Source organism: Acinonyx jubatus, chromosome B3 (assembly GCF_027475565.1).
Source record: "Acinonyx jubatus isolate Ajub_Pintada_27869175 chromosome B3, VMU_Ajub_asm_v1.0, whole genome shotgun sequence".
Taxonomy (NCBI): Eukaryota; Metazoa; Chordata; class Mammalia; order Carnivora; family Felidae; genus Acinonyx; species Acinonyx jubatus.
Window position 1 is genome coordinate 100216658 of NC_069386.1, and position 25895 is coordinate 100242552.

Consider the following 25895-nt stretch of genomic DNA (forward strand, 5'->3'; position numbering starts at 1 on the left):
GTATTTCCTGGCCCTTGAACTGTCTGCTTACGTGTCTTCCCAATTTTTCAATTGTGTTTCTGGCCTTTCTCTCACGTTAATTTCTAGTATCCCTTTTTATATTAGTGTGATTATCCTGTCATCTCTGATAGGAATTGTAAATATTTCCTCCCATTCTGTCATTTGACTTCATTTGTATTGATATTTCATATGTGAAAATTCGTAGTTTTTATGTAAAGTTTAATTATTTTCTTTTATGGCTTCTAGACTGAGTCACAACGAGGTAGATATCCACTGCAGAATTAAAGAAATTAACAACCAAATATTTTTAAGCTTTATTTTAAATACTTTTAAACTTACTAAATAGTGGCAAAGATAGCCTAAAGCATTCCCCTATAGCTTCTTTATAAAACTCCAGTTGACAAATCCAAAAGGAATTAAAGAACCAAACATCATTATTTTGCAACTTCTAATAATTACTGAATGGCTGGTAACACCTAAAGTTGATCAACTGTAACATCACAAAAAGATAGACAACTAGATTATTTAGCTGCTTCCTGACAGAAGCCCATGCCACACCTCTGAATTATTCTTGACTAAATTTAAGAGTTATTTGCGGTGTGGGGGCAGCGAGGCATACCTCTAAATCTACTAGTATATAAGCAATACAGGAGCTAAAGGAACATGTTAAACTAAATCATGAGAAAATAATGAGCAAAACCCAGAATGTAGGAAATCCTATAGGACAGACGACCCTGTTTCTTCGAAAAGTTATTAGGGGGTAAAAAGGAATATCAAACTGTAACAAACTAAAAGAGAATTAGACATTTATCAAATATAATGTGTGAATCTTGTTTGAATCCTTATTCAAAGAAACCAATTTGTAAAGAACACCTGTGGGAAAATCAGAGAAATGTAAACACTGGTTAGATATTCTAAAGTAAGGAATTTATGTTAATTTCAAGCATAATATTTTTAGGTTTTTATAATTTAGATATAGTGAAGTATTTATCAATGAAATGACATATCTGGGATTTGCTTTAAAATAAGTCAGTGATGGAAGGTATAGGAGGCAGAAGGGATAACATAAGATAACCTATGTTTATGTTAACAGTTGAGGCTACGTAAAAGGCACTTGGCAGGCAGCTCGTTATCTTATCCTAATTTTGTGTACATTTGAACATTTATATAATATCTTAAAAACTGGTTACAACCCTGACAGATTTTCTAGAGATCCTTCCCCATGATAATTTTTATGTGCCAGGGAAATAGGCCAGTCACTTCAATACCTTGAAATAATATGTTGGCTGGCTGTAACAGTTACCTCACCCAACAGGTGAGTTTCTGCAGATGCAGGACTCTATGACTCTACAAATATGTCTAAAGGGTGTCCTCTGGCCCAAAGTATTCAAGAGATGCAGTTGGAACAACTTGTAGCTTCTTTCATAAAGAAAAATCCTCTCCATTTTTCTTTAGTGTATAAAACAGCCAGTATTATGGAGCACCTATGTCTGGAGCATTGTAGAAGATAAGAGTTAAGAAGGGGCCTTTGTCTTTATGAAATAAATTCAAACATTCATCAAGTCGTCCACATGTGCTGGGCAATTTGCTGGGGATTCAGTGATGAGTACAAACAGTCCCTCTTCTCCAAAAGAGTCTAAAAAACTGCTACTGAGGCTATAATCAGACAAAATTCTAGTGAGTAAATGTCCTCTCAGCCCTGACTATAACAAATTTACCTCAGTTCACAAAATCTTTGATCAGCCCAATACAAATTATCCTCTAATTACCACAAACTCAATAGAGAATGTAGAACCGTAGGGAATATATTCATTTATATAAACGGGAATTAGGAATGGTTCATATAATCTAGGACTCATAATCTAAGATTCATCAAAGATTAGATAGTTGCCCTCTCCTGGCAAATTTTAATACTGCAGTCTGGCTCAACCTAATACTGGGATCAAATTACAGGGGTATACTGCAAATAAATCAGTGCGGGAATACCCAGCCATGAAGGAGTTTCAAGAGCTGAACAAAGAAAACAGCAATTTTTTAAAAAGGAGAGGGAAGGGGGTAAGGGGGAGTTAAATAAATCAGTAAAATATTATTAGTAAAATTAAACAATGTCAGAGATTAGGACTCTTATTCTCTATCATCCTCCCAACACTGCTACTTTCAAGATAGGATCTTGGACAGGTCCTCTCAGTATTTCAGTTTCCTTACCTATAAAATGGGAATAATATCACCTACCCCCTAGGGCTCTTGTGAAGGCAACAAAGGTTATGCATGTCAAGAATTCAGCACCTAGTTAAATCCTCAGCAGTGTCTGTTGTTATTCAGATGTCAGCTCAGGCTTCCCTGCTTCTATCTCCCAACACAGATAAACTCCTTTGCTAAGTGCTCTCCTTGAGCACTCTTTATCCTTACATCCCTCAATCAGTAATTACACACACTCACTCAGGTGATTCTGATGAATACCTGTTTTTGTCCAAAAGACTGTACATTCCATAAGGGCAGACACTCATCCTGTGTTCCTAGCATTCAGTGCCGGGCCTGGCACTCAGCAAATGTGTTAATTGAAACTGTAAAATTGCCAGTCAGTCTTTTGAATAATCGTATTTAGCACTGGTATAGGTATAGGTTGAATTGTGTTCCCTCCCCAAAAAGATACCTTGAAATTCTAAACCCTCATACCTCAGAATGTGACCTATATGGAAATAAGCTAATTACATCTGCAATTACTGTAACTAAGACGGGGCATACTGGTCTACAGTGGACTCAGTCCTAGGTGACTGGTATCTTTAAAAGAGGAGAATTTGGACAGCAACAGAGGCAGGGATTAGAATAATGCGAGCAAACACTGAGGATTGATAGCTACCACCAGAAGCTGGGCAGAGGCAAGAAAGTTCTCCCCACTACAATTTTCAGAGGGAGTATGGTTGCACCCACACCTTGATTTTGGACTTTTAGCCTCTAAATAACAGAGCTCTATTGTCTCACAATTCTAAACATCCCAATTTGTGGTACTTTGTGTCAGCCAATGAAACTAAGAGAAGTATTAATTTGATGGCTTTGTTTGGTATTTAAAGGTATGTATAGGGATTTTTTTTTTCTCCAAGGCCAGAAAAATTGTTTATAGATAATATATTTTTAAAAGAAACCATTAGGGCAAGTTTTTCTCGTCTATTCTCAATGGCTTCTTAATGGCTTTTTAAAAACATGCTCATTTTTTTTTTAATGTTTATTTATTTTTGAGAGAGACAGAGAGAGGCAGAGAAAGAGAGGCAGAGAGAGGGAGACAGAGGCTCCGAAGTGGGCAGCAGACAGCAGTGGGCAGCACTGACAGCAGAAAGCCCGATAAGGGGCTCAAACTCATGAACTCTGAGATCATGACCTCAGCTGAACTTAACCAACTTAGCCACCCAGGCTCCCCTTTAATGTTTATTTATTTATTTTGAGAGAGGGGGAGAGTGTGAGCAAGGGAGGGGCAGAGAGAGAGAATCCCAACGCTGTCAGCACAGAGCCCGACAAGGGGCTAGATCTGACAAACCAGGAGATCATGACCTAAGCCAAAATCAAGAGTCGCTTAACCAACTGAGCCATCCAGGCAGCCCAATGACTTCTTAACAGCTTTAATCAACTTTGACTACTCCCCAATTCCAGTCATATATTCCAACAGCCTCATTATTTTTAGTTCTTTATTCATAGTACTCTTTCTGGCAATAAACAGAATTAAGTCCTACATAAGTATTCATTAGCAAAATAAAACAAAAATCATTAGTGAATCAAGATTTAGATGAACTACATACATCCAAAAATAGCACCTCAATGATGAGATTAAGTTTTCTTTAATATACTTTCAAACTTGGGACGTAAACTCACCTTTCACCCACGATATGGGAGGGATAGTAAAAAACTTGACTTTCTGTCCCCATTCATACCTTATAAATTGTTACAATTTTTAGTTCTTCATCAGTCTGATTTGTTAAATCACAAAAATCTGTGATTCAAAAAGAAAAAAACAAAAACTTTTCTAAGTGCTAAGCACATTCAGCACGAAGTGGCTAAGACTCATTTTTGTATAAACAAAGTATCTAATTGCCTTGTGTTATCTTTAAGGAATAGATATCATCTTGCAGTGAAAATGATTGAGGCAGGGACAAGACTCCTCAACCCTGGTGGGTTAAGAAGTTCATCACCTGTGGTACCATCTCCTCATGCTACATTATACACATGCTCAAAATTTGGGACACTGTCAACTTGGTTTATGAAAACTGCTTTGGCATCCTGGATAAGACAAGCTAAAACCTACTTTAACTAAAAATGTGACAGAAGAGTCAAGACTCTTGAGTGTTCCCATAAACTCATAAAGAGGACAATTGATGAGACAAGTTACATGCACTTAACCTTTAGTAGATAATGTTATTTTAAGAATTATTGCCATTTACACCCAGGAGGGCACAGGGAATAGAAAGGGTCAGACACAGACAGGGAAAAGACAACCAAGAACCCCAGAGAATAGTAGAGCCTCCAATGTAATTAAGGTTCTGAGTAAAATATAGGAAAGATCCCTTATTGAGAAAGGAGACATCATCAAGGTAAACTCTGAATACATACAAAAACTAGGATGTGGTTAAATGGAAATGGGACAGCAACAGATAAAGATGAGCTGGTCTAAGAATCACCATGTGATGCCAGATTCAAGAGAGAGCCAGTTTCTGAGAGAGGTGACAGTATCTCTTTCAGAACTCCCTCCCAGGCTACAAGTTAAAGCCCAGTGGTGAACAATAACCAGGAGGCTTGCACAACCCTCACATAGCCCCATCCCCGCTGATCAAAGATGTACCCATGGTAAGGTACACACTGGAATGTAGAGGAAAGGTCATGGAGAGAAGGGGCAGTGCAGGGAGAAATGACAAATTCCCCAGAACACCAGAATTTAGTATCGGTCCACTCAGGAGAAACAAAAAATAATTCAGAGAATAATTTGGGGAATTTTCTATTTTACAACACTGAAGTCAATACCATTAACCAGGAATTAATATAGACAGATATAAAAATACAGAGTATCTTGTTTACAAGCATATAAAAGTGAGAATTTGAAAGAAGTTTGTTTCTATCCAAAACAATTTATAGTAGTCACTGACTTATGCTCTCTAAAGAAATAAAAATTAGAGATTGTGCAGAATTGTTTTATTAGTCTCTGCCATATTTGCTACAGACTTAAAAGTCTCCTTCCTTCTCTCTCCCACCTAGGCTGGCCCACAATCTGGACCACTGCCATTTGAAGTTTATTCCTTTAAGTTCAGCATCATCCTCATTGTCCTCTCCTCTCCGTCTTCTGTACCTCTAAGAAATAGATGTTAATTCCTTAAGTATGATCCCTTAGAGGCTTTCAAACTTTTGACCACAACCCACAGTTCAGAAATATATTAACATTTGGAGCCAGTACGCACCAAAAAAATATACCTCTAAAGTGGACTCAGAAGCTCCTCACAACTTGTATCCTTACTTCATGTTATAAACGCATCTTTCCCATTCTACTCCACCTACTTCATTTTTTTTTAATGTTTATTATTACTGAGAGAGAGAACGCAAGTAGGGAGAGGGGCAGAGAAGGGGAGGGACTGGGGGAGGGGGGTGGACAGAGATTCCGAAGCGGTCTCCACACTGACAGCATCCAGCCCGATGTGGGACTCGAATTCCCAACCCATGAGATCGATCGTGACCTGAGCCGAAGTCAGATGCTACACTGACTGAGTCACCCAGGCGCCCCTCCACCTATTTTTTTTAAGTTTTTTAAAATTTATTTTGAGAGAGAGAGCAAGCAGGAGAGGGGCATAGAGAGAGAGGGAGACAGAATCCCAAGCAAGCTCTGAGCTATCAGTGCAGAACTGGATACAGGGTTTGAACTCGTGAACTGTGAGATCATGACCTGAGCTGAAATCAAGAGTCAGGTGCTTAGCCAACTGAGCCACCCATGCGGCCCTACTTCACCTTTTTTTATGCTGGTAACCCAATGGTTAGGTCACAACTCACAGTTTGAAATACTTAGTAGATAAGACACAAGATAGCAACATAAGAAAGGAAGTAAGAGTTCGGCATTCAGGCTGTGGGAATTCAAACACCAGCCCTACCACTTGAAGCTGTCAACCTCTCTACCTCAAGGTCTTTATCATGGGGATAAGAGAACAGTGTTTATCTCAAAACTAAGGATTAACCACAGAAAGCACTTAAAGCATCAAAATATTCAATTAATGGCTGGTAATAATTCTTAAATGGTCTGTGGACTTTTTTCATTACGGTAAAATACACACAAAATTCATCACTTTAACCATTTTAAAGCGTACGGTTCAGTGGCATTTAGTACATTCACAATGTTGTACAAACATCACCACCTCTCTAGTTCCAGAACATTTTCATAACCCCAAAAGGAAACCCATTAAGCGGCCACTCCCCATTCTATCCTCCTCCCCAGGCCCAGGCAACCCCTAATCTACTTTCTGTCTCTAGGTCCAGAGACCTTTTTAAGTAATAAATTAACATTTTACTGAAACAATTTTCTAAGGTATACGGAAGTGTTCTTTGGATTCATTAGCCCTACGGCTCATGAAACAAACTTCTGCTCACCATTTGTTTAAATAAACCTTGTGGGTTAGGTGATTCTGTGACCTGTCTTTGGAGTCAGAAACCCCTCCTGTGAATTTGGAGAGATTCCCAAAGTCTGACCCATGTTATGGAGGAGACTGTATTCAGTGTCCACAAGAGACAGAATGAGCAAGACCCTAAAAGAAGTTTCTTCATTACCTTGTGGAAGATCACCGAATGACAGAATATTCACCAAATGCAGACTGCTTATTCTTCAGTCTCTGCATTTTGAAATTCTGCTCGAGTCTCGGAAATTTTTCCATCAAGAGGTAAAAAAGTGAACTTGGACACAGAACTAGAGGCCCATTTCTTGGCTTTAGTGTGTAGTATCATTTCCTTTTGGGGCCCCACCCCTCTCTCACTGATTTCCCACCCTTCCTTTGGGGTGTGGAAGACTGGGCAAAAAATAACTTTGTCCTTCGCAGGATCTACTGGGTGAGTCGCCGGATACTTGATCAAGAAAATAACAGGGACAGGGAGTTACCTTGCAAAGCAGCACTGTTATTCCTTGAGACATGATGAAGGCAGAGACTTCTCAGGCCAAATAAATAAATGTCACCAAGAGGCACAGAAGATTTGAACTGGAAAACAACGTCCTTGGTCCCAGTTGCAGAAGTCAGACTATATCTTTCTCTTTTGTGAAGACCAACACCGTTCACCCAGCAAATAAGCAGCGAAGTCCTCATTTTCCATTCTCCCTACCCATCCCCTACAGCTTTCTGGCCTTCTGGGTGAAAGCCTGACCCGCCTCAAGCACGGATAGCATTGGGCAAACCCGGCTTAGAGGTACTCCGATTCCGGGTCCCAGAGCTCAGCAAACCTTCCCGACTCCCAGGGAAGAGCTCTATGGCTTTTGAGCTTTTACAGTGGGGGCGGGGGCTTCAAACAGCAAACTAGCCGGAGAAACCTCACGCCTCAAACCCTGGGAGCATCCTGAGATGGAGTTAACTTGATGTGGACACAAACTACACCTTTCCGAAGACCCGGGTGCCCCCTGGCAAGTCAGTGAGAGTGCGGATCTCTGAGTTTGCCACAAAGGATCACCCCCAGCCTCCAAGCAGACGAAGCCGAAGTTTCACCCCAGATCTATCAAAGAGTGAGACCTCGAGAAAAAGACCTGGGAAGCCCTCCCTTCCGCAAGCGCCAGGTGATCCTAATCCTGGCAAGTGTGGGTCCAGCACGTGCTTCAAGCATCCGGCCCTGGACGCTCAGGCAAAAGGGGCTCCAGCCGCCCACCTGGCAGGGAGCTCAGTGACCGCGGTCCCAGCGCCCCGAGGCTCAAGGAGACGGCTGCGCGCAAGGCAGGGAGGACCCCGCAAGGACTGCTGCGCGGACCCTTGGGGAGGAGAGGCGGCTGCCTCCCTGGGCGCCAGAAATGCGTCCCGCGCAGGGCTCTCTCCAGCGGGGCCAGCGCAGAAGGCGGGGTGCGGAAGGGACAGCACTCGGTTCACTCCGCCAAGAGTGAAGCAACTCCGGAAACTTCCCGGAGCCGGCGCGCGCCTCCCGCCGCCACCTACTCGGCGCCCCGCAAGCCAGAGCAGCCCGCGCCCACGCCGCGGGCGGGCGCACTGACCTGAGATGGTCTCCTGGTAGCCCTTCGTGAAAAACTGCATGGCTGTGGCCGCCCTCCAGGGCGTCTTGAGCAGTCCCTGCCGCTGGGGGTCCTCTCCTAGCGAGCGCAGGATAGACGAGTAGGCGGCCGCCAGGTTGGGGAGGTTCAGCGCATTATCCTCCTCGCTGCGGGGCCGTTCACCCTTCCAGCCGTCCGCCGGCTGGACGCTCTTGGTTTCCGGCCGCGGCGGCTTCTCGGCCGGCCCGCTCGGCCCCGGTCGCGGCGACTCCCCCTCGGGGAACCCATTACTGCACCTGGCACCCCGCGGCTTGGCCGGCGCCCGCACCGGACCCTTCTCCATGGACCTGCCGCTGCCGCTTCGGAGGGACTCTGGGACTCTTCGGGGACTGCAAGTAAATTGCACCGGCGGCCGCAGGCAATAGGCTGTGGCCGGGATCACCTGAGGAAAGTTAGGCGACCAGGCTGTAATACTCTTCAAGCCAGGGACAGCTGAGGGCTAGGGAGCGCTGCGGTGCCTCCTTTTTATGGGCTGGCGGCTCTGGCGGCGCCGCGAAGCGTTCCCATTGGCCGGAGCCTACGCGCGTCACGGCGCTCGCCCCGCCCCCTCGCCTGTCCTCTGCCCGGCGCCCGAGAGGGGGCGGTCCCGCGGGCTGGGCGCAAGCGGGGTCCACCCCGCGAGCTCCGGAAAGGCAGCCGCCGGGGGCAGTGGAGCAGACCCGCGCCACCCGGGAGGAGGGGGTTGCATCCCTCGGATTGTGGCGGCGCGAACCGAATCCGGACGGAGGCAGATGTCAAGTGCTGGAACCTAGGCTGGGGGATGCACGCTCCGGGCGCCCGGCGAGCCCTCTCCTCTTCGGCAAAGAGAATGCTGCTCAGAAGTGCTCGTGTCCCCTCGCTCTAGGAGAGATGACCAAACAGGTGGGCTCGCCGGGGAAAGACTGCGTTAAGCTGTCGGTAAGGAAACCAACTCTTACGCTTTTAGGGCGAGAGAATAATATGACATGACACTCTTGCGTTCGTTAGTTTAAAATATGGCCAACGCACCTGCCACCTATGAGAACCCACTCGCCGCTCTGAGGGAGAGTGTTGCACCAAGTGGACCTTACGTGAGTCCCTGTATCTAGGAGGATGGCATTTGTGATGGCCAGAACTTTGGCCCTGGAGAAGAATTGATTTGTAAGCGAGGAAAAGTTAGGTCTTTCATTAAAAACCCATTTGCGTTCTGTGGGTATTTGGTACTGATCATTTTGGAGTGACGTGCTAAGCTCCTTTCCCCTGATGTTGGTACAAATTGTGAAACGTTATTGATCAACTGGACTCGTAACCAGTGACATCACCTTTGACTGTTTTCTTTAAGATTAAAAAATGTGGGGTTTTTTTAATGGGCTTTTTATCCCCCCTCGCTGGGGGGATTATTTCTTAATGCCAAAGGTAGGTTTTAAACATGTGTCAAATTATTAACATGATTTGCTCCAGAGTTTCTCATGCTGACTTTCTGACATATATACAGGTATTTAAAAAGCTTAGAATCAGACGAACCAGGAGGGAAGCCCTTGAAATTATTCTATACTGATATATAATATCAGTATTATATCATATTTTATGATGATTATATTTATTAATATTATTACTTATTTATATGTATTAATTATTTGTTAATATAATTATTAATTAGTATTATTGGAACAGGCGTAACCCTGTTGTTAACATCAAGGAGGGAAATATGGAAATTACTTGGCCTCCTCAGCACCTTTAGTCTAAAATAGAAGTATTTGGGCGAATGTGCCTTTTAAAGATAATTGTTGAATTTCTACATACATTAAAGACCAAGATACATGACCATCTCTTGGAAAACCTCTTTGTCACTCTGCTAACATTTTTGTAAGTCCCCCCGCCCCCCTCCCCACCCCCCCAGCAAATTCTTGCAACACTTTTTCCCTGTAAATGCACTGCCCACTGTCCACTGATATTTCCTGGTCAGAGTTATCCACTGGGTCTCAAACTGTTTCAGCATAGCTGCAGACAGCGTTAAAGAATGGTCTTGTAGGGGTAGCTGGGTGGCTCAGTTGGTCGAGCGTCTGTCTGACTTTGGCTCAGGTCATGATCTCACGTTTGAGCCCCAAGTGGGGCTCTGTGCTGACAGCTCAGAACATGGAGCCTGCTTCAGATTCTGTGTCTCCCTCTGTTTCTCTGTCCCTCCCCGCTTGTGCTCTATCTCTGTCTCTCAAAAATAAACATTAAGGAAAAAAAAAAAAGAATGGCCTTGTATTTAACAAATGAAAAGAAAGATACCAAGTGAGGTACTTTTTTAAATGGAGGGATTCAATGAAGACGCTTTCAGTAAGAATTTTTTAATTTTTAGTGGCAATCTTTTTCCTTCCTTTAAAAACATTTGTGAACATTAACTCATATCATATTCCCCAAAGACAACTTCTAATTAAATTTTTACCCTAAAAATTAACATTTTCTAATAAACACTGCTACTGAAGCATTAGCACTTTTGTTGCCAAATAATGCAAAATCTCCAGATTTGTTCGATAATATAATTAGTTGTAAAATGGAGGCAATGCCTTTCAGCCAAATGCCCAGAGGTAATATAAGGAAACTTTAAAATCACCTTTATATAAACAGTTTAACAGTGAAATGTAGGTACTTGGCAGGGGTAGTTACAAGTGGAAATGAGAGAAAAAAGAGGAATAAACTAAAATAGGAGGGACATGTTCCCAGAATTTATTAGCACAAAAAAGTGCAACAGTAAAACTATTTGCATTCTCAAGCAGGAATTGTAATGGCATGTATGTATCTAACCCAGTAAGGGACCCATTTTCACCTTGGACCCAACCTGGGAGTTGCTTTGTATCAAAAGGCCAAGGAATTTTTTTTTTTTAATTCTCCCGCTTTTAGGAAAGTAGCAGAACAGAGAAACAGATGAGTGAGATCCACAGTATCAGAGACTGAATACTGCAGGGCTATAGAAATATATAGTCATTTGCCAAGGGTAGCAGGGAACTAATGTTAGGAATCTGTCAATGGTAACTGGAAAAAAGGAAATTTCTTTAAATACACTTGATGGTGATTGTATATTTGAGATTCAAACTTTAGAGGATATTCTTGCATAAGGTGGAAAAACACACAGGAAAAGTGTCCTTATTCCACTCCTAACTTCCAGAAGTAGGACTGTGGAATCAGTGCAATCCTGAGATGTCTCACGAAATCCCTCAAATGTCAGGAGAAGCAAACTAAATTGAGGCCTTTATCTTTCTTCTCTTCTGACTGAGGAAGAATGGGACAACTTTTGGAGAGAAAATGGAAGAACACAAACACTGATGAGTCTCTGAGATGGAAAGAAGGATCAAGGGCTCCATGCTGACTTGAGGAAACTGTCCAAAGCCCAAAGGTACCTCACAAGGGTAGGGTAGACATACCCCAAATGTCACATATTCCTGGCAGGGGATCTTAGATACCATTTCAAAAGAACTACCACATGCTAAAAACAGGGATACTAAGGAAGAGTACACTCTACCACAGATGAACACTGTCCCAACCTTCATAATCCCTTATAGAAGAAAGGATATATTACAGTCACCTCAAGTCCCCAACTGTAGCAGAGTCAGCAAAGCAAATGAGCTTCTGCAATAATGGGAAACACAAAGAAGTCACCCTCAATAATATCAGGAATGGATAGAACAGAGAAATAACATGGCAACCATGCAAACGTGTAACAGCCAAACTAAACTAAACAAGGGCGGAAATAATACAGCACAAAGAAGACACAAACACAAAGAGTGCAACTGAGTAGGAAGTAAAGCTCATGGAACAGAAGCAAATTGCTCACAAATGTTTCATGCTATAAAACAAATTAATAAAAACATGGGTTCAATATGATAAAAAAAACCAAGATAATAAAAGTGAAAAAGGAGTTACAGATCTAAGGAAATATATTGAGGACCATCATTATTATGGAATTTGTTTAAAAGAACTATATATAAAATAGACACTGTTAAAAATTTAATTACTGGGGCACCTGGACGGCCAACTCTTGGTTTTGACTCAGGTCATGATCTCATGGTCATGAGATCAAGCCCCATGTGGGACTCCACACTAGGCATGAAGCCTCCTTGGGATTCTCTCTCTGTCTCTCCTTCTCTCTCAAAAAGTAAAAAAATAGGGGTACATGGGTAGCTCAGTCGGTTAAGCATCTGACTCTTGATTTCAACTCAGGTCATGATCTCACATTTTGTGGGTTTGAGCTCTGCATGGGACTCTGGGCTGACAGTGCAGAACCTGCTTGGGATTCTATCTCTCCCCTCTCTCTCTCTACTCCTCCCCTGCTCATGCATGCTCTCTCTCTCAAAAAACAAAACAAAACAAAAAACAAAAAACTAATAATAAATAAAAATAAAAAATAAAATAAAAAACCTTAAAAAAATTAATTACTGACATGGAGAAAGGCAGGTGAATGAATGCAGAATAAGAGACAAAGATGAGAGCTATTAGAGAAGACAAAGATGATCCAGCATAAGAATAATTAGGGTTCTTGAAATAGAGAACTCAACAAATGGGAGGGAATATAGTCAAAAATATGATACAAGCAGATTTCTGTACTAGAAATAAACCCTTATATTTATACGCAGTTGATTTTCAAAATGAGTGCCAAGATGATTAAACAGGGTAAAGAGTCTTTTCAACAAATGATACTGGGACAATTGGATACCCTCTTGCATGTAGCAAAAGAAAGAACTCGGTGGTGGGGAGATGGGTGAAATAGTTGAAGGGGATTAAGAGGTATAAACTTCCAGTTATAAAATAAATAAATCACAAGGAAGAAAAATACAGTGTAGGGAATATAGTCAGTAATATTCTTTACTTTTTTATTTTAGAGAGGGAGTGTGAGCAGGGGAAAGGGGCAGAAGGAGAGAGAGAGAGAGAAAAAAAAATGTCAAGCAGGCTCTACACTCAGTGCAGAGCCCAACATGGGGCTCAATCCTACAACCTTGGGATCATGACCTGAGCCAAAATCAAGAATCAGTCATTCAACTGACTGAGCCACTGAGGTGCCCCTTCTTTTTTTTAAGTAGGCTCTACACCCAACATGGGGTTCAAACTCATGACCCCAAGATCAAGAGTTGCATGCTCTACCAACTAAGCCAGCCAAGTGCTCCAAGTCAGTAATATTCTAATAACATATGGTGACAAATGGTAACTAGTTATATGATGAGCATTGTCTAATGTATAGAATTATGAGTTTACTATGTTATACACCCGAAACTAATATAACATTGCATGTCAACTATACTTTAAAAAAAAAGAAGTTGGATCACTGTCTCACATCATATACAAAAATTAACTCAAAATAGATCAAAGGCCTAAATGTAACAGCAAAAATTATAAAGTGCTTAGAATAAAACATAGGCATAAATCTTCATGACCTTGGATCAGCTAATTAGATTTCTTAGAAATGACACAGAATGGGGCGCCTGGGTGGCGCAGTCGGTTAAGCGTCTGACTTCAGCCAGGTCATGATCTCGCAGTCCGTGAGTTCGAGCCCCGCGTCAGGCTCTGGGCTGATGGCTCAGAGCCTGGAGCCTGTTTCCGATTCTGTGTCTCCCTCTCTCTCTGCCCCTGCCCCATTCATGCTCTGTCTCTCTCTGTCCCAAAAATAAATAAACGTTGAAAAAAAAATTTTTTTTAAATAAAAAAAAAAAAGAAATGACACAGAATGAAAAGATGCTCAACATTATTCATCATCAGGGAAATACAAATCAAAACCACAATAAGATACCATCTCATACCTGTCAGAATGGCTAAAATTAACAACACAGGAAATGACATGTTGGCGAAGATACAGAGAAAGGTGAACCCTCTTACACTGTTGGTGGGAATGCAAACTGCTTCAGCCTCTGGAGAACAGTATGGAGGTTCCTCAAAAAATTAGAAATAGAACTACCCTAAAACCTAGCAATTGCACTCCCAAAGGATACAAATATAAAAATTCAAAGGGGTACATACACCCTGATGTTTATAGCAGCATTACCAACAATAGTCAAACTATGGAAAGAGCTCAAGTATCCATTGACTAATGAGTGGATAAAGAAGATGTGGTATAGGGGCACCTGGGTGGCTCAGTCGGGTAAGCATCCAACTTCAGCTCAGGTCATGATCTTACAGTTTGTGAGTTAAAGCCCTGTGTTGGGCTCTGTGCTGACAGTTCAGAGCCTGGAGCCTGCTTTGGATTATGTGTGTGTCTCTCTCTCTCTCTCTCTCTCTCTCTCTCTCTCTCTCTGCCCCACCCCACTTGCTCTCTGTCTCTGTCTCCCAAAAATGAATAAACATTAAAAAAAAATTTTAAGAAGATGTGGTATAGATACACAATGGAATACTATTCAGCCATCAAAAAAGGAAATCTTGCTATTCACAATGACATGGATGGAGCTAGAGTGTATTATGCTAAGTGAAATAAGTCAGAGAAAGACAAATACCATATGATTTCACTCATATGTGGAATTTAAGAAACAAAACAGATGGACATATGGGAAAGGGGGGAAAAAAGAGGGGGAAACAAACCACAAGAGACTCTTAACAATAGAGAACAAGCTAAGGGTTGATAGAGGGAGGTGGGGAGGTGGGCTAAGTGGGTGATGAGTATTAAGGAGGGTACTTGTTATGATGAGCACTGGGTGTCATACGTAAGTGATGAATCACTAAATTCTACTCCTGAAATCAATATTACACTATATGTTAACTAACTAGAATGTAAATAAAAATTTGAGAAAATAAATAAATGGCAATTTTTAAAAATGTCTTTATCATTTATTTTTGAGAGCGAGAGAGATAACATGAGCAGAGGAGGGACAGAGAGAGAGGGAGACACAGAATCTGAAGGAGGCTCCAGGCTCTGAGCTGTCAGCACAGAGCCTGACATGGGTCTCAAACCCATGAATTGTGAGATCATGACCTAAGCCAAAGTCGGACACTTAACCAACTGAGCCACCAGATGCCCATAAATAAATAAATAAATAAATAAATAAACAAACAAACAAACAAACAAAATGACTCATGAAGTAGAAGCAAAAAAGGGAAAAAGAAAAGATAAACTAGGCTTCACCAAAATTTAAAATATAACCGGGGAGCCTGGGTGGCGCAGTCGGTTAAGCGTCCGACTTCAGCCAGGTCATGATCTCGCGGTCCGTGAGTTCGAGCCCCGCGTCAGGCTCTGGGCTGATGGCTCAGAGCCTGGAGCCTGTTTCCGATTCTGTGTCTCCCTCTCTGTCTGCCCCTCCCCCATTCATGCTCTGTCTCTCTCTGTCCCAAAAATAAATAAACGTTGAAAAAAAAAATTAAAAAAAAATTAAAATATAACCCACAGAATGGGAGAAAATACTTGCAAATCATGTATCTAATAAGGGACTAGTATCTAGAATATATAAAGAACTCTAACAACTCAATAAAAAGACCAATAACCTAACATACAAATGGGCAAAGGATTTGAATTGACATTTCTCCAAAGTAGGTATACACATGACCAATAAGCACATGAAAAGATGCTCAACATTAGCTATCAGGGAAATGCAAATTAGGGCCTAAGTGAATATTACTTCACACCCCCTAGGATGGCTGTATTAAAAAAGATGATAACAAGTGTTTCAAAGGATGTGAAGAAACTGGAATTCTTACACACTGCTAGTGGGAATATAAAATAGTGCAGCTGCATTAGAACCTGGCAGCTCCAGGGGCGCCTGGGTGGCTCAGTCGGTTGGGCGGCCGACTTCGGCTCAGGTCATGATCTCGCGGTCTGTGGGTTCGAGCCCCGCGTCGGGCTCTGTGCTGACAGCTTGGAGCCTGAAGCCTGTTTCAGATTCTGTGTCTCCCTCTCTCTGACCCTCCCCCATTCATGCTCTGTCTCTCTCTGTCTCAAAAATAAATAAACGTTAAAAAAAATTAAAAAAAAAAAATAAACTGGCAGCTCCTCAAAAGGCTAAACACAGAATTCTCATATGACCCAGCAATTCCACAGCAAGTAGAAACACAGGAGTAACAAAAACATGCCTATACAAAACTTGCACATGAATGTTCATAGCACCATTATTCACAATAGCCCAAAAGTAGAAACAACCCAGGGGTGCCTGGGTGGCTCGGTTGGTTGAGCATCTGACTCTTGATTTCAGTTCAGGTCATGATCTCCTGGTCATGAGATCAAGCCCCCACATTGGGCTCTTTGCTGACAGCATGGAGTCTGCTTGGGATTCTCTCTCCTTCTCTCTCCGCCCCTCCCCCACTTGTGCTTTCTCTCTCTTTCTCTCAGAGTAAATAAATAAACATTAAATAAAAGTGGACACAACTCAAATGTCCGTCAACTAATGAGTGGATAAACTAAGTGTGATATACATGTACACTGGAATATTATTCAGCCATAAAAATGAAGTACTGATATAGCCAATAACATGGATGAACCTTGAAAACATTATACTAAGTGAAAAAAGCCGATGCAAAAGGCCACATATTGTGTGATTCTATTGTATGAAATACCTAGAATAAGCAAATGTATCAAGACAAATCAGATTAGTGGTTGCCAAGGCCTTATGGGACTAGGGAGTGACCACTAATAAGTGTGGGGTTTCTTTTTGGAGTAATGAAAATTTTCTGGAATTAGTGGTGATATTTGCACAACTTTGTGAATATATTAAAAACTACTAAACTGTACAGATTAAAAGAATAAATTTTATGGTATATGAATTATACCTCCATAAAAAAGGACATTCCTCTTAAAAACTAAAATACAATTTGCAAAAAATATGTATATATATCCATATATATATAATTTTCTAGAACAGTATCTTCTAGAAAAATTTAAGACAGAATGCTTAACACCAAGCTGGATAAACTTCAAGAATAAGGACAGTTTCAAGGATAGAGTTTTTCAAGCATCCATGCAAAAAAACAAAACAAAACAAAACAAATTGCCTAAAAAGGTTTGGGAGTAAGGACATAGGCTATCCTCCAGTTTTTCCACAGCAACAGTCATTGCCAGAAAAACAATACAATTTTTTTCTGAAGGAGAAAGTTTTATAGCTTTAAGGAAAGTAAGTTATACCCACTCAAGAAAGCATTCAAATAGAAGGATACACTGCCTCAAACATGTATGAACTCAGAAAACACAATGTGTATATAAGTTCCTTACTGAGAAAACCACTTGATATGAGATCCTGCTAATTAAGAGATAATCAAAATAAAGAACTCAAGAATTCAGATGGTATGGTAAGCATTTAAATATAAAATCAATTTAAATTTTTTTAATATAAAAACAATTCTAAGTATAAAGCCAATGCTAAAACACCTAATATCACTGTCACAGAACAGAACATGAACAGTATGAACCTGGACAATATAAGAATAATACAACTAACCAAAACTAAAAATTGAAGAAAGGGAGATGGGCACAGTCTTCACCCTTCATTAAAAAGGGTCAGTAATACTATTTAAGCTGGTGGGACGCCTGGGTGGCTCAGTCGGTTGGACATCCAACTTCGGCTCAGGTCATGATCTCATAGCTTGTGAGTTCAAGCCCCACGTCGGGTGGGCTCTGTGCTGACAGCTCAGAGCCTGGAGCCTGCTTCAGATCCTGTGTTTCCCTCTCTCTCTGCCCCTCCCCCACTCTCACTCTGTCTCTCAAAAGTGAATAAACATTAAAAAAATTGTTTTAATATTATTTAAACTGGAACATATTAGTAAAAAAAATCTTCATTTTTTTAGCTTTAGAGGAATTGTTAAAGAAATACCACAAAGAAATTTTATGTGTCACCTTGCCCAGATATCTGGTAAAACATTTCTGGGTTCATCTGTGGGGCTGTTTCCAGAAGAGAGTAACATTTGAATTGGTGAACTGAGTCAAGAAGATTGCCTTCCCCAAAGTGGGTGGGCATCATCCAATCTGTGGTGGGCCTGAATAGAACAAAGAGGCAGAGGAAGGGCAAATTCACTCTCTCTGCTTGAACTGAGACACCCATCTTCTCCCACCCTCAGGCACTGGACATCACTGCTCCTGGTTTTCAGGCTTTCTGACTCAGATCAGGACTTATATCATCAGCCCCCCTCATCCTACACCCATTCTCAGGCCTTATGGACTCAGACTAAAAGTATGGCTCTGGCTTTCCTGGCCTTCCAGCTTGCTGAAGGCAGATTGTGGGACTTTTTGGCCACTATAACCACGTGAGTTAATTCCTATAATAAATCTCCTCTTATATATCTCTCTCTATATATTTTATTGGTTCTGTTTCTCTGGAGAAACCTAATACAGATTTTTCGAAATAGATTTCTTCAGATTTGCTTCAGATCCCTTTTCTTCTATTGAATTCAAATAAAGTAGATGTAAGTGTTTCTTAAAAAACAGAATTTCTGATAGGATGCTATTTGGCAAAGGGTTTCAACCAGCTTTTACTGAAGAACTGGAAATTCATATTATAATGCCACTGCGTGGTATTCATAGTCAGCGATCCACTAAACTGTATGTGGTTCTCATTCTATAGGGTAGGCTCAGTTATAAATTCCATTAAAATCCCAAGTATAGAATAAACCACATGGAACCCCAACTGAAGACTGGATCCTGATGCCCAGGGTAGACAATCAGGTAAATGCCATTTGGGAATGCTGTTATAGCCATGTTTCTCCTCTGGGTGTGTAACATGTTAATTGCAGCATGGGAAATATGGTAGGGAAAGCAAAATCCAAGTTCCTGTTTCCTGGGTAGCTATGAAAAAAGTCAGGCAACACGTGCTGTCATCACCCTAAGTTGTGCTAAGGATGTGAATTCATAGAGAGAGCTAGATGTGAAGCATTCTTCAGTCTGTTGGATAATGGGGGTGAGAGTGGGGCTTCAGTCCTGGGATCCCTTCCTTCAATTACTTCCCTGGCTCAGGACCACCTGCAAACCTTCTGTAAAATGCAACAAACCTCTTTCTATCCATGTTCCATTTAAACTTGTCTATGTCAGTAGGCACCAATAGAAGATCCCCTAGAGACAATTTCCCCTATCCTGTATTGGACCCAAAACCAGATGTGAACCTTGAGGTTGAGAATCCCAAGCCAACAAGGAGAAATTTAAAGTTTCATGAAATAGTCCAAATGCTTTCACTTTGAGCTGGTTCTCTCAGGGTTTTAGTCCAATTCTGAGTATGTTTAGGGGGCCCTTTCTGGTCTAAAACCCACAATGTGCAAAAAAATTTGTGGTTTTAGAGATTAACAAAATTAAGTTTGTAATCTGCTCTCACTGAGTTGATAAACTTCAGAGAGGGGTTCCATTGCTATGGCCCCAATGGCCCCATGATACCATCAAGATCAGGAGTCATTTATTCGTTCAACAAATATTCAGTGAACATCTACTATATGTCAGGCTCTGTGCAAGGCACAGGGAATGCAACAGTGAAAAAAGACACAAAAACTCTGCCTTCAAGGAGCTGACATTTATTCATTCAACAAGTTCTTTGATGTTGTTATGTCTACAACATATCTGCTTTTTATTATTATTGATTTTGGAAAAATTCTAGAGACTGTTGCCCCTTAAAAAGTAAAACTATGTAAGCTCACAAGTTAGAAAAAATAAGAGTCATGTCATGTTGTGGTTAAGAAACAACCTGTGGTGTCACACTCTGTGGGTTCATGCCCTGGCTCCATTAATTATCAACTTAGTGACCATGGGTAAGTCTCCTAACCTCTTAAAGCCTCGATTTCTGCATCTGGAAAATGGGTGGTATAATAATAGGACTTTCTCCATAGGCTTGTATGGGGATGTGAGACTATCCAGGTAGAGTTTAGCAATAGCACTAGATACATAACAATTGAGTGACATATGTTAGCCATTGTTAATAGCAAAGTTGTTTAAAATACAAAAAGAATATTTTAATTATTGAAAGATCCCTTGGAAAAGGAGTATTTAAGTATCGATTTACTCAAGGGAATCTAGTTCGGATCAGAAAAACTTACTGACATCTCTTATGATTAACTGTAAATTAATCAGAAATTAAAATAATGTGAATCAATAAGAATATTTAGGTCTTTCAGTAATAGATTGTAATTGGGGCAAAGCTGTGTAAATACTGCAAGTTCATTATCTTATTTAATGCACTTTGTGCAACCCCGATCGTGGAAATACAGAATTATACCTATTCAGTGAATAACATTTAGTGTTAAATGCCCATACATTGAGCTCCTGACCAGGCACTGTGCAGCGGTATGAGTCAGCAAGAAAGGCTGGCAAACTCATGTATGACAGAAAGAATGAGGCAGTGCTCTGCAAAGAGTGCCATCCCCAACACAGCCACGTCTGATGGCAAGGCTGCACATCCCATCCTGGAATGTCCCCTTGTCCCAATGTCCTCTATCAGTTAATGTGCTACTTATTTCTGGAAGATTCCTAGTTATCCAGAGTAGAGGATTTGTTTTCTAGTCAGGGGATGCTTTCAAGTGGTAATTTAAGTGTCAATGAAAAATAAACAAAAGGTGTTGCAAATTCTGTAAGATCTTAGCAGTTCATTGAAGCTCTGTTGTTACTGAATGTATCTCCCTCTCAGTTGCCGGGGGAATTGCATTTTAATGTCACACATCAAGCAGTTCTTTCCTGAATGTAATTGTAGTTTTTCTGATGCCATGGTTAAAGCTGTTCAAATGTTTGGCTCCTGGCAAATACTTCCTAACATCATTCGCGACAGTGATGGATCTGAAGCAATTTTAATACATTTTTAAATCCTACTAACTTGTTAAATAACCAGAGAAAGAATCCTATATAAATTGAAAATATCTTTATTACCAAAAGAGGTGTTTGGGAAGATACATTCAAATTTGTAATGATCTGATGTTTTCAAGACTGTGGTTGGTCCTTTGCAGGATTTCATCTAGAGGGCAGCCATGATCTCTTATGAGAGAGGTGCCTTATAGCAAGATGAAGGCCCGCACTGGATAGACCATTGGTTTCTGACAATCACTGCTAGATGCCTACCCAATATTTTTTCTCACCTTCTTTGTTTACTGAAGGATCTCCAACTTAGTTCAGAGAGACAATGTGCCTGGACTTGGCTAAAAACACACATTTTCCAAGCTCTCTGTAGCTGCAGTGGTCTTGTGGCATAGTTCCGTCCAAAGAATTATCAGTCACTGGGTAGCACTAAAGGATATGGATAGGTGCTCAGCTGATAGGCACATTGTGTCCTTCACATTCTTTCTCTCAGGAGTGCTGAGGCCATGCTCAAAGGATCAGTCATCTTGTGGCCACAAGCACATGCTCTGGATGGCTGAGCAGAAGGATAGGAAGATCCTAAGTCCCTGATAACACAGCAAAGCCTTCTTTCCAGCCCTGGACCACCTCCCTCCAGGCTTCTCATTACTTGACAAAAGTGAAACGATTTATCAAACCACTAGTGTTTGAGTCCCTGTCATTAAAAGCCAAACAACTCCTAACTGATACAAAATTTGGTATCTGTAAGCAGAATGCTGCAGGTAAGAAGGGAAACTAAGTGTTCGGATAGAGGGCTTTAAAGACCCACCTGTTGGAGGCTGGAAAGATAGTGGTCCCTGTTTTGGCAAGGCATTTGATCAAACTGGCTCTGCTGTACCTTGCTTGCTGTGCCTCATTTAGCACTATGATGGCAGGTTAGGAAGAGAGATGGGATCTTGTCCATTGGTAGTATTGCCAAGTCATTCTAGATGAGCTCTGCCACCTCCAGACTTCTTACTGGGTAAAAAGAATGATCCTTTATATTTTATTTGCATTTTACACTATAGAATCCATTCTAGTTAAGGCACATAAATGAGATGAACAACTCCAAGTACTTTGCATGGTGCTGGGTATATGAAAACTATTTCAGAGGAATTTGCTGAATAACTAAATGGAACAATCTTATCATCCTATTTTTGTCTCACTTCAGAATGTGCAAGGATAAGAATCTTGCTTTTGTCGGTTTTACTATTATCTGCTAATTTATTATCCTTGCTTCAGGAAAGTGAACAATTTACAGATTGAATAAATAACTAGGTTGGAGGGGCACCTGGCTGGCTCAGTTGGTAGAGAATGTGACTCTTGATCTCAGCGTCATAAGTTTGAGCCCCACATTGGGCATAGAGTTTACTTTAAAAATACCTACCTACCTACCTACATATATACATACATAACCTACACAAACTGGACTTTCTGATATCCATCCCTAGCCAAAACATAAGACAATAATAAAACACTTTTTGAATACTGTCATGTGCCAGGCACTGTTCTAAGAACTTTAGTAACTGATTTATTCTTCACCACAATGCCATAACATAAGATTATTGATAAGTTAGTTCTGTTAGTGGAAACTATTATTATAATAGTTTTGTATGTACAGAGGGCACAGGTAAGCTAGGTATCTTGTCCAAGATCACATACTTAGAATGAGTGAGTAGCAGAGCCAGGATTAATCCAAGTGTGTTAGCTCTTGTATACCACACTTTAATGTTACATTAGTATTATTTTTCTTCATTCTTTGTCATCATTCTCATTTTTCCTTTGGCCTCTGTGCTAGTTGCTCTTGCCTTATGAATTTGGGCTTTTTAAAGTCTTTGCTTGATCATGCTATGTATTTCTTCTTGTATCCACCTGTGAGGAGGTGGTTCTTGGGTTCAGGCATCATGTCCCCCATGGAGGCAGGCTCTCTATACAAATGATTAATGCTTATACTTGATGCTTTAAAAAAACCCCACAAAATTGTAAATTTGTTTTATTATAACAGTGAGGCATAAACATTTGCTAATTACTATATGACTAGTGTAGCAGAGAATTCTAGGTGTTTCTGTCTACATTCTCCCCTTCTTCTAAAGTAATAGAATCCTAATATTAATATGGGTACATGGCCACCCTGAATGAAGACGCTTTGCAGCCATCCTCACACTTAGATGAGGACACTGATTTCCGGTCAATGGGATGTTCAGAAAAGGAATGTATGCAACTTTTAGGTTGCATCTCACTTCTTATAGCCTGGAATAGGAACATCGGGGCTTAATGGATTATGTAGACAAAGCAATTTCCTATAGATGGTGGAACCACCAGACAGATGGAGCCTGGAGCCTTGGTGACTATGGAGCAGAGCCACTCTGTCAGTCCAGTCATATACTTGAGAGAAAAATAAATTCCTCTGTTGTTTAAGCCACTGGTATTTTGGACCTCTATTGTTGGCTAATAGAGCCAACAATAGAACCTATGTCATAATTAATACAACTGGGATATACAATTTAGACTTCAGAGCCAGACCTAAAGAAATACAAATGTCAGTCATATCATGTTGGTATCCTGCATGATTTATCTGAGTCACCAATCTTTAACTGACATCATTGTTGTATAACTCTGGATTGCAGAGGAGAAACTCCACATTTTAACAAAAACAACTCTGAATCTTTCCTGGAATTAGACCCCTCCCTGATGACTTCTAGTCTCAGAGCCTCCAGATCCCTTTCTGTGGCTGTCAGGGACTCTGTTTAAACTATCGGAGAAATGATCTTGCCATTCCCCTTTGACTTTCTAGTTTTTTCTTGTTTGAGTCAGTGTTTGAATGTCTAGACTTGACAACTGGGGTGTGGTGTAAGGTGACAACCATCCTAGTTTGCCTGAGATCTCCCGAGTTTTAGCACTGCAAGCACAGAAAAACCCTCATTCTTGAGCAAACCAGAATGGTTGGTGACACTAATTATGCTTAAAATATATTACTCTGTTATTTTTCCCAGAGCTTCTGAGTTTTTATCTATAACTACCTTTCTACTTTCTTTCTTCCTTTCATTCTCAACCAACATTTGTTGATTGTCCATCATACGCCAAGTAGAATGTTAGGTGTTAGAGAAGTACAGAGAATAATAGGATAAGGACCTTCTCATCTACTAAAAGAAACAGATGTGTAAATCTAATTACAATGCAGTGTAATAAATACAATTAAAGAGGGAGTGTGAAATACTTGGGGAGTACAGAGGAAGCAAAACTTGAAATACTGGTTGTGTTAGGAAAGGGCTTCATAAAGGAGGGGGCATTTGGTATGCATCTTAAAGATGGTTAGGTATTCACCAAGCAGGGAAATTGCTAAGAAGTTGCTTCTTACTACTTAGTCCTTCCTTTATAATGGAACTGTAATCTGAACAGAAGTTCAATACAAAACAAAACAAAAAAACAAAACAAAACCCTGGAAACGGATGCTGATTATTCATGATTTTGTGACATTTTTGTCTGAATCTTTCTGCCTCTCAGACACATGTTATAGTTGTTCTGGTTAAAGAAATGCAAACAGAAGTTGTTGGATGGATGCAAAGACTAATTGAGAGGGACATACAGTTGATTCGAGTCCTTTTGCCATTTCTCCTTTCCTTTCCTGGGATTCCGGGGTGTTGACTGGCACTCTTACAGCCATCTTGGACCATGAGGCCACTTTCAGAATGAGTGCACTAATGATGGCAGATTGGAAAAATAAGAGGAATCTGGCCCGTCATTACTATAGAGCAATCATAGGAGTCCTGGACTATCCACCTCAGGACTTTTACAAAAGAAAAAAACCCATCTTTTGTGTATTCATACCATTGCTATTTAAGGGGTTGGTTAAGTGAAGTTAAACCTAATCACAAAGGATATAAGTAACTAGTCAAAATTTTAGTGATTACTGTATTAGCAGTCAAACACCCACCACTACTCTGACGGTTTGAGTAAGAATTCTCTGACATACTACAAAACATACAGACTTTATTGTAGATAATAGAAAAATATCAGACAACTTTTGGCCATATCCCACTTCACCCATCTCTTTTCAGATGCTGGGTCCCTCTCCTACCACTTTTCCTCTTCTCAGGATTAGCTCTTTTTTACCCACCATGTCAACCATTGCATTCCTGTCCATTTATTTGGTAAATTAGTTCATCTATACTCCAGGTCTCAGCCTTGCTAAGTCCTGATGATCATGTACTTTCTATTCCCAAAAGATATTTTGCTTATTATAGACAATTTTCTCCCCTAAAAAGAATACTGTATTGACTCAAACTAACATTTTCCCTCTTACATGTATGTTATCTCAAAATCCCAAAGCTTCCTCAAACAACTTGTAGCTATTTCTTGCAGTTCTCTATAACTTAATATCCATGGAAAAGCTTGGTCCACAGAGGAAATTCCTAACCTAAGATGTATGGATTGAGTTTATCCTGTTAAAAGATAAACTGAAGCATATTAAATTTTTAAGAGTTTTTGAGCAAAAATTGATTCCAGTCAGGCAGCACTAAACCAGAAGTGGTTAGAAATGCTCCACCAAAAGGAGTCAGGGAAAAGACTTATAGAGAAGTTGTGCAAACAATGCAAGGAAATTATTTGATTGACTATAGCTTAAGCGGTTGCCTTATTTGGGAAAGCCTCGTTGGCTGTTTGTGATTGGTTGCTATCCTTAGGTTTTGATTTCTTTACCATGAGTAGTTTTCAGTCTTAGGATTTGGTTTGCTTAGTCAGGCCACTAAGGCATTAAAGCTACCTCAGTCTAATGGACTCCTTGTTTAATTAATTTAACAGTCTAAAGCCCTGACAATTTCTTCATACTCCATCGGTGCAGTATAAATAGCTTTTCTAAATCTAAGGAGTGTGATCATTAATATTAAAGCTGTGTGTGTTTGTTTATACCCATCAGGTGAGTTAAACTGCAGTCCTGTTCAGGTATCAGAC

The 25895-nt window shown here is 40.7% G+C and overlaps 1 protein-coding gene and 1 long non-coding RNA gene across 7 annotated transcripts in view; one reads left to right on the forward strand and one right to left on the reverse strand.

Moving 5' to 3' along the window:
• The window catches only part of GCH1 (GTP cyclohydrolase 1), a 140633-nt gene extending 131939 nt beyond the window's left edge, over positions 1-8694 (reverse strand). For all 6 annotated transcript variants that reach the window (XM_053224473.1, XM_053224472.1, XM_053224474.1 and 3 more), the window contains exon 1: positions 8204-8694. In XM_053224473.1, the coding sequence (XP_053080448.1) occupies positions 8204-8543 (340 nt within the window). In that variant the 5' untranslated portion in view covers positions 8544-8694. The remainder of the gene's footprint in view (positions 1-8203) is intronic.
• A 62-nt stretch (positions 8695-8756) lies between these two features.
• The window catches only part of LOC128316039 (uncharacterized), a 60735-nt gene continuing 43596 nt past the window's right edge, over positions 8757-25895 (forward strand). The window contains exon 1 of the long non-coding RNA XR_008299414.1: positions 8757-9157. This is a non-coding gene — a long non-coding RNA (uncharacterized LOC128316039). The remainder of the gene's footprint in view (positions 9158-25895) is intronic.